The sequence below is a fragment of the Camellia sinensis genome, chromosome 5 (assembly GCF_055761805.1).
Source record: "Camellia sinensis isolate YWXY chromosome 5, ASM5576180v1, whole genome shotgun sequence".
Classification (NCBI taxonomy): Eukaryota; Viridiplantae; Streptophyta; class Magnoliopsida; order Ericales; family Theaceae; genus Camellia; species Camellia sinensis.
In genome coordinates this window covers 91,019,277-91,037,687 of record NC_138965.1, presented here as the reverse complement: position 1 = coordinate 91,037,687, position 18,411 = coordinate 91,019,277, and the positions used below count along the sequence as shown (strand labels likewise).

The 18,411-nt window shown below is 37.2% G+C and overlaps 1 protein-coding gene across 1 annotated transcript; it reads left to right on the top strand.

Moving 5' to 3' along the window:
• Positions 1 to 1,043: 1,043 nt before the first annotated feature.
• On the top strand, positions 1,044 to 11,074 carry LOC114298786 (RING-H2 finger protein ATL51). The gene is made up of 2 exons (XM_082869230.1): positions 1,044 to 1,748; positions 4,003 to 11,074. The coding sequence occupies exon 2, from the start codon at positions 9,942 to 9,944 to the stop codon at positions 10,893 to 10,895; it is 954 nt and encodes a 317-aa protein (XP_082725356.1). The 5' UTR covers positions 1,044 to 1,748; positions 4,003 to 9,941; the 3' UTR covers positions 10,896 to 11,074.
• Positions 11,075 to 18,411: the final 7,337 nt, after the last annotated feature.

Here is an 18,411-nt window from a genome sequence, read left to right as displayed (position 1 = left end):
TTTCTTTTTCTCTCTAAGTCATTAAGGGGTTTTCTAGCCAACTTTGGTCGGGCAACCTCACTGATTCTTTGTTTTGTAGATCTTGATTCTCGAATAGTCCAGTTTGGCCACGGAGCTTCACTATTCAACAGTGCGAAAACCACCTCGCATAATAACTATTCCAACACCTTTATATTTGTAAGAAAATTGTATTCAAGCCTCACTATATCCACATAAGTACCGAGTGCAAAACCAAAATGTACTTGAACTAAGGCTGTTCAAATATCTGAACCACTTAAAAAAATCGACTGAACTGCCTCGACTCGAATCATAATGGTCGGTTTCGTCAATCTCTACAGCCAGCGTCAGTTGCAAGATTTCAAAGTTTTATAAAGAATAGTCAGTCAACTGTTCCAATAAATTAATATTCATTGAACCGAACCATTCGAAAATATGAGCACATTTACACATGAGCTCACTTAGTGGCTATTTGGGAATCCAATGAAAAAGCTTTGTTTTTAGTAACTTCAAAAACGCATCCCCTACAGTTAAAAACGCCAAACATCATTGGGAGCTTCTATTTGCACACACTATATCTTCTTTTCTCACACTTAATGAGAGGGTGTGTTAGAGAGTTGTGTGTGGAGGATGTGTATAGAGAGAGGTGTGTGTGTAAATAGATGCTCCCAACATCATTTGGGAAGTATAGAAACGTAAGGTGTGAAATTACTGCACTGCCCTCCATGTTAATAAATAGTTAGAAAATGAGTTACATGGGTTAAAAAGTAAATTTTTTAAGTTGGATGGGATATTTTGGTCATTTTATGATAAAGTGACATTATAAATAAATATTAATTAAAAAAATAAAAAAATAATATTTTACTAATTTGTCAAATCATTTCTTAAAAAATTTAAAATGTTAACTTCATGCTATATTATTTTTCCAAAACACCCTTAATTGGATTTACAAATTACACTCCAACTATTGTTTTGTACGTGCCTCTCTGTAATTGGACCCCTAAATTACGCCTCATCAAATTTCTCACTTTTCTCATCTTCTCTGCCGACCTTTTCATTTCCCTCATTGTACTTTTCAACTTTCAATGTTAATGTTCTCCGTCTGTAGTTCCATCATTTCACGACAGTGTTCTGTCTCTTCATGTCTCTCACAATCTCTCTCCTCTCTCTCTTCTTTTCTCTCTCTCTCTCTCTCTCTCGGCCTCAGTCTTGCAGTGTTTCCCTTTAGCTTTCAGTTGTCCTTGCCTCATCGGTCGACTGTCTTCTCTCACATGATTTGGCCACTACAGATTCATCGCCAACTCTCGCTCTCCGTCAATCCATTGCCCCTGACTCTCGCACTCAGTTCTCCGTCAACCCATTGTGTCGAACTCTCCTCCATGGCCTCACCCTTTACCCCTTTGTTAAAACTCAAATATTATGGAAGATGAGAGGATGAAGACGTGATTGGATGATCTGGTTTTTCTCAGATCTATATCACCACCGACTGAAGTCCAATTGCCGAACCATTGACCAAATGCTTTCAGTTTCAAAGGGTTGAGCGGTCGAAATCGGGTGTTCACACTTCCAACCCGAATTGGTTGGTTCGAATGATGGGTTGATGACAGAACTGACTTGACTTGACCCTTGAGCAGCCCTAACTTGAACCGTACCCAACAATCAGAAAATTGAAGGAAAAAAATGGATAGGTATTTTGCGTACCTGTATGCATGCAAAAGTACCCAACTTGTACCCATACCAGAAACATACGGGTATGACATGCTTCATAGTTTGTGATAGTCTTATACAACCATAATGTAGCTTGATTCTTTGTATGTTAGAACTCTTTTGCTTCTTTAATATTAAAATGCTTGTAATGGTTTTTATATTGCATGCCCTCTAATTTCTTTGAGAAAGACCTCTTTATTCTTATCATTGCATCTACTAAAATGAAACTCTCATTCACGTTCATTAAATTCTTACACAGACATGTTTCTTGTTGAAGTGCCTATATTGAGTTCATTGTTGCATGAGATCAATATGAACAGATTAGATATAGAATGTGAGCTCCTCAAGTCATGAGTAGCTCATCCAAATAAAAATAAAACCTTTACCTTTGATCAAGTCTTGAATTCCTTTATGTTTTTCATATTATTAAAGATACTAGAAGGGTGATTGTATAAAATCTAAGAAGGTTTGATCCCGACATTTATGTTGCAAGGTCTCTATTCCTATCCTTTTTGAGGACCGAAGACAAATTGCTAGGTCATAAACAAGCCATACCCAACTCATCTACCACATAAATTTCCCCCTAAATTATGTAGTACTGTTAAAACTATAATCTACAGATGCCAGTAAATGGAGGTTCAGTTTAGTAAAATGCCGTATTCTCTTCTATAATTGTGAGACTTATAACAACTCTGTTTAAAAAATGAACCAGGCTTGTTTCCGGGGCAAGTACCAACTGAACTAGTGTCATGACACCTATGAAGCACATACACCTCCCTGAGGCATGCATACGAGTGTTGGAAATCGGGCGAGGTTTTGGAGTCATTGGTGGTGTGATGTTGACATGTTGGATGTGGCCACTTACCCCAATGTGGCTTGTGCAGCTTTGAATGGGAGGCTGCGTTGTATGATTATTTGAAGTGTGATGGTGGGTGTGTGTTTTAGGATATTGATTTACAGAGGGAGTTTGATGATTGGGATTTGGGGGATTTGTTGGAGTGAGTTCACTGGGGCTGTTGTATGCTTCTTACATTGGGGATGGAGCGGATCGAAGGTTCTTTTGGCTGCATTAGTGTAAATTTTTATTATGAGACCCTTGTGGGCTCTAGGGAGGTCTCTCTTCCCTTCGTTAGGGGTTTGGGATACAAAGATTCCATCTAAAGGGCCGTCTTTTGTTTGATGTGCAGTGCATGGTAAAATCCTCCTATTGACAATTTGATTAGAAGAAGGCAGGTGCATGTAAATTGGTTCTATATTTGCAAGGATGATGAGAAGAATGTGAGCCACCTTCTCATTCATTGTGATGTGGCTCGGGAGCTTTAGCCCTTCTTTTTATGTTTGGTGTTGATTGGGTGTTTCCCAAGGAGGTGGAGGAGTTGCTCTGGTACTAGGGAAGAATTTGAGGAGGTCAAGTTTTGGTGCTTCGCTTCTCGCCTATTATGTGGTGGATTTGAGGTGAGCTCAATAGGAGAACCTTTGACAGTGGGGAAGAGCCAATTTTAAAGATTGTCCTTTTGTATAGTTGGATGTGGGGAGGGTTAATCCTTTCTTGACTCATTTTTTTTTGAATTTGTAGATACTTTTGACTATTTTTGATGTACAGTTGAGATAGCCTTTGTACATGGGTTGCATCCTCTTGGTGCCTCTTAATCATATACTTCATGTCAGAAAAAAACGAAAGAAGAGAGGTTAATCTCTGAATAAAATTAATTAGAGTACAGGGATGGCCAGAACAGTGTTTCAAATGTAAAAAAGTGAGTACAATTGCTTTGATAACATTGTGTACTATTGTGGGGTGTAAGATTGAGAGCAATAACAGTCAGGTTGTAATGGGAAAAATACCAGGGAGTGTATTTGTCTCACCATATGTAATTTTTACTGTTATTGTATTGCCCTATCTCACCTGCTTATGTAGGCATTTGCAGAATCACATAAATTCTGTGTAAATTTTATTTTATTGCATCCATTGCTTGGGTGGTTTTTTTTCTCAACAAATCTGTGATGCAGAGGACAAACAATTGAAGTATTTGACATAATGTGTGTCTGTATGCTTTGAAGCAGTGTTTGGATTGAAAGTGAATACGTTAGTAAGAGTTCGCTTATTCCTGTTGGTACTTAAAGGAATCTATTATATATATATATATATATATATTATCTTATGGTTCTTCCTAATGTCTTTTTGTTTACAGTGGAGGAAAAGAGAAATTACAAATTTTTTTTTTATCGGAATGGTGAGACATTGTGCCCTCTCCCATAGATTCAATGATGTTTGATGTGTTGCTATTCGTTCTTTTGCAGAATGCATGATACTCATGTTAACCTACGAGGCATGGATACCTCTTCAGAAGTCACATACACATGTCGGACATGTTGGGGATATGTTGGGGGACCCTTTTCATTTATTTATTTTTTACTAGAATAACATACCAAGGTTGATGAATTTGACGAGAATAAATATTTTGACATAGAATAAATATATAACATTAAGAAAATATCACATAAAAATTATATAAAATTGTATGCTTTGCAGGTGTCCCCGACGTGTTGTGTCTTATAATTTAAAAAATTTGCATGTCCGAGTGATTGTGCTTTTTAGGTGTTAACCATGAGAATGTCCCAAAGCAAGGTACTCTTTCTAGCAGGATCACTCATATAACTTGCCAGACTTCCCTAAATACACATTTTTTGTATTTATTGTTCACAATCAATTATTTCCCTGCAGCTTAGCTTCCCATAACATGCTTGCAAATTTGACATAGTTTACTCATGTTTCATTGTTAATTCCTAAGTCTCCAATCTCATCCACAATTATTTTCTAGGATAGCAGAACATGCTTCAGATGCCATCAACAGATTTATTTCTCAGTTCTGATCATGAAAGTAAAATGGACCAGTTTTTCATTATTATTATTATCATCTCAAATCAAGTTACTTTCAGTCTCCCTCGCTCCCTAGAATCACCTTCAGTGGGGATAATGTCACTCTTCCTAACTGGTCCATTTATCAATCTTCTTCCTGCATGCTCAAGCTGTCTCAATTGATGTTTCTTATTTTATCTACAATATGTGCTACCTCTATGTAGACATCCTATTTTTGACCGGCTTTAAGACTTGGGTGCTCTATGAAAAGCTCCCGATGAAGAAATCGGAGATCGCTCCAAGCAACAAGTTAGGGATGGAGAGTGACAAACTTCCCTATACCTGTTTTGGCTAAAAGATTTTCTAGACTCTTAAAACCTATTTTCAAAATGTTTTTAAGGCAATTGGTACTTTTTCATTCATTTGGCCGTTCTTAGTAGTATGTTTTCCAAAAGTATTTAATTCACTTTTTAAAAAGAGTAAGCTTAGAAAGGCAGAATGAATGAGAAAACTCGAGAAACCTTTCAAGAAAATAAGCTAGATAAGGCTAGGTCAGCTAAACAGCTTTTCAAAACTACAAGCCGGACAATTTATATCCGGCAGTGAACATAATGATCTGGTGATGCGTGGCTGGATCTTTTCAACCTCACCGGAGCTTTTTTTGAAGAAATACGCCAAACTACTCGATGCCGGCCGGACAAGTCTTATCTGGTGCAACCTGTTTTGACGTCAACCAAGTAGCTTTCTTGTGAGGTGTCCCAAGGATCTTGGAATATTCCATCCGGATCCTAGAGATTTAAAGGCACATTCCAAGCCTTCCAAGCCTATAAAACCCCCTCTCTTTGGAGGATTAAGGGTTCCAAAAATTCTAACTCCTAAAGGATTCCCTAAAATTCTAGGTAATGACTTAGTTAATTAGGTAATCAATCAACTAATTTGAGTGGGATTTGGACATTGGAACTGATACACTTAAGATTACTCTCTTCATCCCTTTGTGTGGAGACTTCGAGCGAGGGACCTCTACTGGCCAGAGGGTGCTTGGATTAGAGTTTGTGACCAGTTTGGGCCCTCTCTTTACTAGCTTAGAGGTAATCCCTACTTCCATTCTTAAAATTCTTGCAATTTCTATTTCTATTCTTTTTCTGTTTGAAGCTTTCTTGAGATTTTGAGATCATTCTTGGGTGGTTGTTGATAATATATTTGGATTCTCTTTTCTTCCTCACCTTTCTGTAGTTGGTGGAGCCTATATAGAGACTTTGGCTAAGTCCGAATTGCTTTTTCTTTTTGTTGATTTGTTATGGGTTAAAAACCCAAGCATGGTTTTCTCTATGAGAAGAGATTGGTTCTCTCCTCCCGAACCCATTTTACATGGATTTGAGTAGCTCATACTCATTTCAATGAGTATGGAGAGGAGAACCCTTCGCTTCTCGTAGAGTTTTCCTTTTTCTATACTTTTATATATTTTTTTATTATTTTGATAAATCATTGATGATGTAGAAGCCCAGGCATGGCTTCCTCCTCGAGTATAGATTGAATCTCCCCTCGCCATTGTATTTCATGAATTTGGGTAGTTTGTACCTATTTTCATGTGTTAGAGGCCGAGAATCTCTTTATCCTCGTTGGAGTTCCCTTTATTTCATTTTATTGTATTTTCATGATTATTATTCATTATATCCATTGCATGCGTTGGAACAGGTCTCCTTTCTCCTATCTATACTCTCTATCTCTTCTTCCCTTTATCTTATTTTAGCTTTATTTTGTCTTCATAAAATTTACATGTCTAGTCTAGGATCATGCATTTGAGCTTGGAGCATTATATTTTGGTAGTTATGTGGTGTGTAGCTTCAATGATTTACATGCCATCTTATTAGAATCAGAGCTCATAGGACCCATCGTGCGTGAATCTTGCATTAGCTATCATATCTAGGATCATGCATATTTCTAATTAATTGTTTTCTGTTATGCTTAGCTGGAGTACTCAGTGAGTTTTCTAGTTTTCTTTTATCTTCCTTTGCACATCATTTAGTTTGATATCTAGGATCATGCATTGATTTCTAACTCTTTATGCTCATGGCATGGTGCGGAGGAGTACTAGGTGAGCCTCTTTCATCTTCGCATCCTGAGTATGTGATTGTTTCTTATTATGTCTAGCATGATAGTATGAGGCTAAGTGCTTATGTGATGTATCTCCATGTTTGCTCATTGTATGGAGGCTTTGTTGCCTAAGTTCGAATGACTTTGATCTCTTCGCATGATGGTTATCTTGATTTTTCATGAGATTTCTGCTTTCAAACCCTTTGCAAATGGCAAGAGAGATTAGAGCATTCTGAAATAGGTGATTTGGTCTATACTTGTCTGCTCTACATAGTAAGGATAACGATAATAATTGGGCTATATAATCATATTGTGTTAATAATTCTTTCTCATATCAAGAATTAGTGGAGGCCGATTTTCGATCGGATGAGCAGGGGTGCTCAATTCATGACCTTCCCTCCTCATACATAAACTCTTGAGTCGAGACACTTTGGTTAGGACGGACTATGGCCTTTGGCACGAGTCAAGGTTTCCTAGTTTCCTCCAAAAGATTAGGCGGCGACTCTGAGTCTGATGTGCAGTCCATTTTGGCATTTCTTGCGATTAGTAGATTTTCTTTGGATTTGTCAGATTTGGACTCTCTTTCTACTTTGTATTGCACTCATGAAGCCAGACCGAGGGTTTAAACTGTCGGGTTCGTTGGATGCCCTCCAGGAGAATTTATATTCCTAATCCTATATCCCCTAGTTTTTCCACACATCCATCCCAACATTCTCATCTGGGTTACATTCCTTCTACTAACATGTTTCTTGATTGTCCAGCATTATGTAACCATAAACTATAGTTGGTCTCACAGTCATCTTGTAAAATGTTTCTTTAGTCTCATGGGAATTCCTTCACTGTTGCACAATAAGATACAAGTTAACTGCATAAAAGTTCTATACTATATTTCAATCTAATCAAGCCCTTAACACAACTTTTCTTTTATATCTACAATCAGATCATTTACTATCTATTTGGAACAAATCAAGATCATTGTTTGTTATGTTTGAATATGTGGATACTCGGAGAGTTTCATCATATTGTGGTAAACTAGAACATACTGTATATCAATCTTGTTGAGATTTCAATTGGTTTTAGTAGATATATATTGAGCTTTCTATCTTTTATTCTTTTAATGTTTCAAACCCTTAATACAATCTGGATATTCGAGTATTTCTCATCACTTGTTTTTGTATGCATGTTGTAACTGATGTTTTAACTTGTCCTTTTGAGTAGTCCAATCATGCTTAGTGACATTCAATTGCTTTTATGCGCCGTACTCTGATTTGCTTTATTAATTTTTTGCTAACCTATGTCAAACAAATTTGTCATAATTGAAATATTTTATACTAATTTTTTTGAGCAGGCATTGGATGAAAGGAGGAAAGGAAGAGCATAGACCCCTTTCTTCATTTAGCATATTGTTTATATATTCATTATTCATTCTTTGTAGAAAGTAAAGAACAAACAATAAATATGTACAAAGTTTATGGATTATTTTCAATATAAAAAATAAGAACATTTATATAGCTCTCTCTCTCTCTCTCTCTCTCTCTCTCTCTCTCTCTCTCTCTCTCTCTCTTCCCCCACAATGTAGTTATAAGAATAAAGGGAGTCACCTCTAGACTATGAATTGCAAAGTCGTATTAGTTTTAGAATTTGAATTTCTGTAATATTTATTTATTTATTTATTTATTGCAGAGATGATTAATCTGCAATCTCTATGCTCGGTTTTTTGTATTGTCGGAGTCAATCCCTATGATTCTGTTGTGTTGTTATTAGTTATTAAAGGCTAAATGGGTGTGAAGACCTACATTTGTTGCTTCTACTTTTTCTGACTCTAGGTTGTTGAATAGAATGGATCACAATGCTTTAAAATTGAATTTTATGCTGTAAAATTTGAGCATTGCAATTTGTTGCCTCTACTTTTCCTGTAGGTTGTTGATTAGAATGGATCAGAATGCTTTAAAATTGAACTTTATGCTATAAAATTTGAGCATTGCAAGGTTGCAAGTACAAATCACTATTCTTGTTTGGAAATAGACATCAAAATCATCCTAAGAAAATATAAGTATACACATCAAAGATTCTCATGTACAAGTTTTAGTTTTGTTTCATTTGATTAAGTTCGTTTAATAGTTTACCCAAATCGGCCTCGTTTCGCAACTCGAACTTTTTAACCAAAAAGTCAAAAAGTTACTAAATTAGCCAAAAAACTAATAACTCATACTAAAAAGTCAAAGATTCTCTTTTCTCTCTACTTTTTGCACATCTTTTCGTAAAAAGTTAAAAAGTCATCCCAAACATACTAGTTTTTTTAGCTCATATTTTAGCCAAATAACAAAAAAATTACTAAATTAGTCTGTTTTCAAACGGGCTGATTTTTTTTCTTCTTTACAGCCAAAAGATGGAGCCAACATCATACAAGAGCTCATCTGGCTGAGATTAAAAGAGATGTGAGCTTAATGGAGGGATCTAGGACTTAAAAAAAAAATAAAATTTAAATGAATTATTTCTCATTATTTAAAGTTCAAGTTTGATTAATTAGGACCTCTTTATGAGGTTATTTTAGATTCCTTCCTTGAACCTACCATCTATTAGACAAAGGCTAATCTCATGTCATATGTGACGTCACTCTTCATCTGTGTGGAAGTCTCCATATGTTAAATCCATATGGGCCAATAAAAGTTTGACTCCTTCGAAGGATGGCAAGAGTTGCAAGACTTTTTTAAAGAAATTTATTTTCGTGGTTATCGACAAGAGGGAAATAGGATCTAGATATTATAAGTAATCAATTTGTTTATCGGAAAATAGAGGAGATATATACAACAATAAGATTTAAAGTCGGACATAATAAAATTATTTATTGGGGTGTCATTTTCTCTATTGTGGCAAGGCAACAATCATTTTCAAATGGTTTGGAGGTTATTTTACACCCCATACAGTTGTATTCACCAACCAACTTGGACGGTGATTAGGTGTCGAATAGTCATTTTCAACATCAAAATAATTTTTTTTAAAAAAAAGAAAACAACCAACAATTTTTTCCTTGGTCCACAAGCCATTATCTCCAATGAAGGAAATTGTAAAGTGAATCCAAAAAAAGAGAAGATGAGAAAACTAAAGTAATTCTAAAGCAGAGCATATGAAAAAGACACATCAGCTTCCACCTCTTCTTCTTCTTCTTCACTTTGCTTCCATTTCCATCTAACTCCCTTTTGATTATTCTACTTCTCCACTTACACCCCCCACCCCCATCTGTCTCTTGAAGCAGAGAACAAGTTTTAAACATATAGATTTGGGCATGTCTTCTATGCGCAGCCCAAATTCTTTTCCACCATATGATAATTATAGGGATTGTTCTCAAGGAATTTGCAGCACATATTGCCCACAATGGTGCTACTTCTTCTTCCCTCCCCCACCTCCTTTTGCACTTGATGACAATTCTGGTCCCAACTTCTCCCCTCTCATCATAGCCCTCATTGCCATCTTGGCAAGTGCTTTCCTATTGGTAACTTACTACATCCTCATCTCCAAGTATTGCAAGAGAAGAAGAGATCAAAGCTCAATTGCAGAAATTGAATCGAATCGCAATCAAATCAACCATCATGACCAATGGCAAGTCGCTTCACCCGGGTTGGATGAGGCACTAATCGAATCCATCACGGTTTGTAAGTACAAGAAAGGAGATGGGTTGGTTGAAGGCACAGAGTGCGCGGTTTGTCTCGGTGAATTTCAAGAAAATGAGAGCCTCCGGCTATTGCCAAAGTGTAACCATGCTTTTCACCTCCCTTGCATTGATACTTGGTTGAAATCTCACTCGAATTGCCCTTTATGCCGTGCCAGTGTTGTACAAAGTTCTTCTAGCCTTAACATATTGTCTCTTGAAATTCATCGTGAAAATGATCTGATCATGGTGGTAGATGATCGAGAGAGGGTTGTTCGAGGGGAAGAGGTGGTTTTTGGCCTTGTTAGTGATGTTGTTGCTCCAAAGGACACCTTTCAAGCTGTCAATGAGGGTGTTGAACAATTGAGAAGATCAGTTTCACTCGGTTCATTTTCAAGTATGTCACACATTAATGAAGATGAAGATATGCAAATGAAAATCCACCAATTGTCAACCGGCATTGGATCGTCACAAGGAATCCGAGGAAAAAGCTGGGAAAATTATGGAAATCGGGTCTTCGATTTGGTTAAAAGCCCTGCTGCTGCAATGAAAAGATCAATCTCAACTGGGAAGTTCATGTTTCCCAACTGATTTTTTTATTTCATTACTATTTTCTGCGATCTGTGCGTCATGGATTCAAATTACAGAAATAGGACTCTGCAATGGTGCGAGTTTTTTACTGAAACTATCCTTTTGTTTTGTGTGTGCATAATACAACATTTTTCTGTACACTTGGCATATTAACATCCTGCTTTTATGTGTTTTTCTTATTATATCTAGCATTTTATCATATGGTTATTTGCTTAGTTGATACTTAGTTGATACATCTCTATGAATGCCAGTGGATGGTGGTTGTGCTGTTCAATTTGAAATAAAATTGATTTTCATGTTTGTAAACTTAATTTTCTGTGTTTTGTACATTGTTCAAAACTTTTTCAAAATATATGAAATCAAACTGTTCCAAAATAAATGACACAAACTATACTTGTTTGTTTCACATAACAATTTTTAGATTTATTAAATAATTAGAACATGAGCATATATTGCCAATAAAACTTGTATCATGGTTTAGTAAAGACCGAGTTTTTGATTAGGTGAGCAGGGTACTCAATTAATGATCTTTTCCCCTCATATCTAAGGTTCCGAATTAAGACATCTTTAGTTACGACAAACAGTGACTTTGACACGAGTTGTGGGTTTCCTAATTTTTTCAAAATATTAGGTGACAACTCTAAGATCTGGTGATGTAGTCTATTTATGGCAATGATTTTGCAATAAAATAGATTTTCTATAAAAGTTGCCGGATTTAGACTCTCATCTATGTTTCACATTGCATTCGTGATGAACTGTTTAAATATGCCATCATTTTGTTGTTTTAAAAAGGAGAAAAAAAAGAGAAAATTTTGAGAGAAAATTTTGTTTAAAAATGAGAGAAAATTCTAGAAAAAGAATCTCAAAAGTCTTGAGGAGAGAAAATTTTGGTTAAAAGAATTTTTGTTTCAATAAATTTTAAACCTTTCGATCACCATTCTATCCACTGATATATTCCATTTAAAAATTCTATTAAAATTTAAACTTACAACTTCCTACTGAGATTTCAAAGCATACTCTATAACTCATGGTTGTTATGAAGACGGTTTAGTAATCAGAAAATTTATCTTCTCTTCTAAAGGTGAGTTTTCGAAACTTTCTCATTTATTCTCTTTTGTGTTTTCTGTACTTTTTTAAATATGTATTTTTTTTTAATTTTAATAATAATATAAATAATATAATAATAATATATGTTTTCGGTGCAGGATGAAACCACATGCATATTTCTTTCAAATATATTATTATTATGTTTGTTTGTATTATATTATTATTATTACTATATTTGATTTGTTAGATTCAACTTATGTTTGAGTTAGATAACTATTTGTTGTAATAATTTTCGAATCCCACATCTTTTATTCATTGTAATTATTTGGTGCTGTAATAATTTTCTGCCCCTACTTCTTTCTATCCCTTTTCATTTATTTGTTTTTTTTTATATCCGTAAATAAGCATCATGTTTTATTTTTCACCATATCCATGTTTTATACTCATATTTTATGCATTAAAATTCGGTTCATTTACATCTGTGGATTTAATCAATTTCTATGTGATTTTGTACACTACCTCTTGTCTTGAAATAATTCACATGTCATGTATTAGTAGCCGAATTTTTAGTTACATTTTTGTATATGTATATATTGTATTAGAATTTTACATCTAAGATCATGCATATTTTCTAATTTTGTTTTGCAGTTTCTCCCGGGACATCGAAAAATACAAGATAAGTATTTATACTTTAACATCCCGCTTGTGTGTATTTATTTCACTATGTCTAAGCACCCTGCCATGCGGTTATTTGCTTAAGTGATATATCTTTATGATTGCTAGTGGATGGATGTTGTGTCGTTTAATTTGGAATAATATTGATTTTTATATTTGTGAACTCAATTTCTTGTGAGTCAAATTGTTTCAAAATGAATGACCTTGTTTATACTTGTTTGCTTCACATAGTAATTTTTAGAATTATTAATAATTAGAATATACACATATAAAGTCAATAAAATTCATATCATGGTTTAGTAGAGACCGATCTTTTGATCGGGTGAGTCGGGGTGCTCAATTAATGACCTTCCCTCCTTATACTCCTTATACCTAAGGTTCCAAATCGAGACATTTCCGGTTATGGTAAACATTAGCCTTGGAACGAGTCAGAGATTTTTTAATTTTTCCAAATATTAGGTGACGACTCTAAAATTTGGTGATGTAGTCCATTTCTGACAATGATTTTATGCTAAAATGAATTTTCTATAAAATTTGCGGGATCTGAACTATCATCTATGTTTCATATTGTACTTGTAAGATTAGATCAAAAAAATTGAAGGTCCGAATTATTTAGCACGTTCAAATAACCCTCAGGTGATGCGACAGGTGCGACAAATTTGTGACATGGGTTGAGCTCTTAATTTTGTATTGGGGCATGGAGAGACATGTGTTTGGTGAATAGTGGATAGCATTGCCACGGGAACCTAGAGCACCTCAATATTTTTTAATTAACTAGGCGCACATATTTGCATGTGTGGGCATTTGTGAAAAAAAATAAACTAATGGGACTTACTGGAATAAAATATCTTAAGTAAGACTTATCCTCAAACAATTCTATAAAATATGACTTCTACTAAATGCGTCTTTATTTTATGCAACGTGTGTAATTTACCATATTTATTTTTAGGGATTTTTATTGATAAGTCCAATTTAAAAATGTTTTAACTCAAGAAGTTCATGAAAGAATTTTTTAACCCATTTAGTCCCATATATGTATAGTTTTATTTCATAAAGTCCATTTTCTTGATTTACACTATTTTCTTGGACACTTATGCCCTTATATTTAATTTTGATACCCTTATAAATATTTTTTCAACGATTAACAATTTAATGATGTGAACATTCTTATTTTAAAATTCACATTTGTAGGAATGTAAATTGCCCCGTGGGCGGCCCGAAACCCGCCCGCGAGCCAGGACGGCCCCGGCCCGTTGACAATGTGAATATTCACATTGACATGTTAAAATTTACATTAATAGGAGTGTAAAATTGGCCCTCGTTCCGTGGCGGCGCGAAACCCGCCCGCGGCCCATGGGCGGGCCGGGGCGGCCCGGTCCGGCCCGTTGACAATGTGAATATTCACATTGATATGTTAACATTCACATTGATAAGAGTATAAAATTAGGCCGCGGCCCATGGGTGACCAAAAGCCCGCCCGCAGCACGGGGCGGGCTCGGCTCGGCCCGGCCCGTTGATAATGTGAATATTCACATTGACATGTTAACATTCACATTGATAGGAGTGTAAAATTAGCCCGTGCCTCGTAACTGCCCGAAACCCGCCCACGGCCCGTGGGCGGGCCCGGCCCGGCCTGTTGACAATGTGAATGTTCACATTGACATCTTAACATTCACATTGATAAGAGTATAAAACTAGACAGCGGCCTAGGGCGGGCCTGACTTGGCCCGGCTCGGCCCGTCCCGTTGACAATGTGAATATTTACATTGACATGTTAACATTCACATTAATAGGAGTGTAAAATTAGCCCCCGTCCCGTGGCGGCTCGAAACCCGCCCGCGGCCCATGGGCTACCCGGGACGGGCCCGGTCCGGGCTGTTGACAATGTGAATATTCACATTGACATGTTAACATTCACATTGATAAGAGTATAAAATTGGCATGCGGCCCATGGACGGCCAAAAGCACGCCCGCTGCCCGGGACGGGCCCGGCCCGGCCCGTTGACAATGTGAATATTCATATTGACATGTTAACATTCACATTGATAAGAGTGTAAAATTGGCCCGCAGCCCGTGGGCGGCCCGAAGCCCGACCGCAGCTCGAGGCGGGCATGGCCCGACCCGTGACAATGTGAATATTTACATTGACATGTTAACATGCACATTGATAGGAGTGTAAAATTAGCCCGCGCCCCATGGCTGCCCGAAACGCGTCCACGGCCCGTGGGCGGCCCGGGGCGGGCCCGACCCGGCCTGTTGATAATGTGAATATTCACATTGACATGTTAACATTCACATTGATAAGAGTATACAATTGGCCCGTGACCCGTGGGCAGCCCGAAGCCCGACCCCGGGCCAGGGCGGGCCCGGCCCGTTGGCAATGTGAATATTCACATTGACATGTTAACATTCACATTGATAGGAGTGTAAAATTGGCTCGCAGCCCGTGGGCGGCCCGAAACCCGATCGCCGCTCGAGGCGGGCTTGGCCCGACCTGTGACAATGTGAATATTCACATTGACATGTTAACATTAACATTGATAGGAGTGTAAAACTTGTCCGCTGCCCGAAGCTCGCCCGCGGCCCGGTGTAGGCCCAGACCCAAACCCGGGCCATCTCGGGCCGCCTATGGGACGCGAGTCAGTTTTACACTCTTATCAATGTGAATGTTAACATATCAATGTGAATATTCACATTGTCAACAAGCCGGGCCGGGCCCACCTCGGGCCACCCACGGGCCGTGGGCGTGTTTCGGGCAGCTATGAGGCACGGGCTAATGTTACACTCTTATCAATGTGAATATTCACGCTGTCAACGAGCCGGGCCTGCGTCGGCCCGGGGCTGGGCTTCGGGTTGCCCACGGGTCATGGGCTAATTTTACACTCTTATCAATGTTAATGTTAATATGTCAATGTGAATATTCACATTGTCAACGAGCCGAGCCGGGCCGGGCCCGCCCTGGGCAGCGGGCGGGCTTCGGGCCGCCCACGGGCCACGGGCCAATTTTATACTCCTATCAATGTGAATGTTAATATGTCAATGTGAATATTCACATTGTCAACGGGTCGAACCGGGCTCGCCCCGGGCCGGCCCCGGGCCGCCCATGGGACGCGAGTTAATTTTACACTCTTATCAATGTGAATGTTAATATGTCAATGTGAATATTCACATTGTCAACAGGCCGGGTCGGGCCCGTCCCGGGCCGCCCACGGGCCGTGGGCTAGTTTCGGGCAGCCACGGAACGCGGGCTAATTTTATACTTTTATCAATGTGAATGTTAACATGTCAATGTGAATATTTGCATTATCAACGAGTCGGGCCGGGCCCGCCCAGGGTAGCCCACGAGCTGCAGGCGGGTTTCGGGCCGGCCACAGGCCGCGGGCTAATTTTATACTCCTATCAATGTGAATGTTAACATGTCAATGTGAATATTCACATTGTCAACGGGCCGGGCCGGGCCCGCCCCGACCTGAGCCCGGGCACGGGCCCGGGCCCGGGCTTCGGGCTGCCCACGGGTCATGGGCCAATTTTACACTCTTGTCAATGCTAATGTTAATGTTAATATGTCAATGTGAATATTCATATTGTGAACGGGCCGGCCCGGGCCCGCCCCGGGCGACGGGCTGGTTTCGGGCCGCCCACGGGTAGCAAGCCAATTTTACTCTCCTATCAATGTGAATGTTAACTTGTCAATGTGAATATTCATATTATCAACGGGCCGGGTCGGGCCTATTTTTTTGGCTTGTGGGCCGGCCCGGCCCGACTCGAATTTTTCCGGGCACCCACGAGGATCGAGATGAGCCGGGCCCCTACACATTGACGATATAAACATTTATATTGATGGTGTGAACATTCACATTAAGGGTATTTTGGTAATTATGTCATCCATAGGACTTATTGAAATATAAGAAAATAATGTGAATTAAATGGAACATAAGTAGATGAAAAGGGTATTTTGGTCTTTTATCTCAAATTGGACCTAATGGAATAGTCAAAAATAATATGGGTTGGATGGAATAAAACTCTTAGAAAATTTATTTATCAAAAAAGCTCCCTTATTTTTATGTTTTCACACCATTTGATTAGTTTTTAAAAATTTTAATTCATATAATAATTAGATCAAATATCTCATGGAAGGAAAATATTTAGGATCCCCTTTTGGGGAGGCTCCCACCACCCCACAGTGATGTAGACCAACAATGTGTTTGTATTGTTTTTTTTTTTTTTTTCTCTTTCTTATTTAGACCAATCACAAGTGAGTGGGGGTTGTGGGGTCTGAATCATTATCGCTCATGGAATCCTAATATCATGTTTGGATGATCCTGGGATTGGACAGGTTAAATATAACTTAAGATTTTTTTATTTTTATTTTTCATATAAAACAGTTAGATCTGTTTTTATCAATAATTTTTTAATTATATAAATAAAAGAAATTGTCATTTCATCTATTTTTTCTATTGAAATATACATCTTTATTTATTTATTTCATTAGCTACCTGTCATCCACATTAGTTTCAATAACTTTAATAAAATAAAGTTTAATATAATTATATAAAAAATAGTTAATTATATATATATTTTTTCTAAACTTAAGAGGGGGTGAGTGTAAATTTTATTTTTATTTTTCTAAATCTTAGGAAGAATATATGATCGATTGTTTTTTTAGCAAGGATATGGTCGATTGTTAGCCTTGGTGTACTCATTTCAGCTGTCTTTGATGGATTTGTGTACAGTTAGGTGACCAAGAACAAATGGTCAACCAGGTTACTATGCCCTAGTTGGCCACGAGTATTTGTGGAAGGCTAACCAACCAGGAATATATTCTAAACAACCAGACAATGTAAAAAAGATATTTATTAATATCTACACGAAAGGTGGCTTTAATAACTAGTAGCATTATTGAGTTAAAATGTAATGCCAGTGATAGTCAACAGACACTCATTACTCTCAAAAGATATGTGAAAATTTAGTAACATAAATCTTTCAATTATTCAATTTTGCAAGTATTTCTTAGAACCATATTCCATTTCATTGATTTCTATGAAGTATTACAAGACTAATGTCACATGCATTAATACATTCATTAACCTTAAGTTATAAATCTATAGTATGTGACAAATATATATATATATATATATATGTGTGTGTGTGTGTGTGTAGAAATGAAAAGAACAAAATAGAAGTTTATATCCTAATGGTTGCATATTTTTAAGACGATACTTGGTTATAACAAAAGTGGGTTAAGCCCAATACAAACAGAAGCCCTAGGTTTGTACAAAAGATAATTACAATCACAAAATATATGAGCCTCCAGCTCTGAGATCTTTCCAAGTTAAGTCCTTAGCGTAGACATATTATTAGTATTTGAAAGTTAGTTTCCACATAGGGTAAGCTAAAACCTAGTAGAGATTACTTTAATATGTTGTATAATGTTTAACAAAGTCATATAATGAATGCACATGAATGCCATTTAACAAAATGTTATATTTTTTCTTTTAAACAATGTATTGTTATGTTTATAAATCTATTCATAAACCAATATTCTTTAAAATAGAAAATATGGAAGTGGACACACAACAATAGGAATCTCTAGGTAAATGTCTACTAATAGGCTATACAAGTACTATTGAAGTCATTTTACTAGTACTAATTGGAAGGATCGACATCTAACTGCATGAGTTTTTGGATTTTCATCACGGGCACATAGGCCAACATAGATATAACCACACATCCTAACCAGATTCACTAAGGTATTCACTATTTTTTTCTCAAAACGATACATTGTTAATGTGTA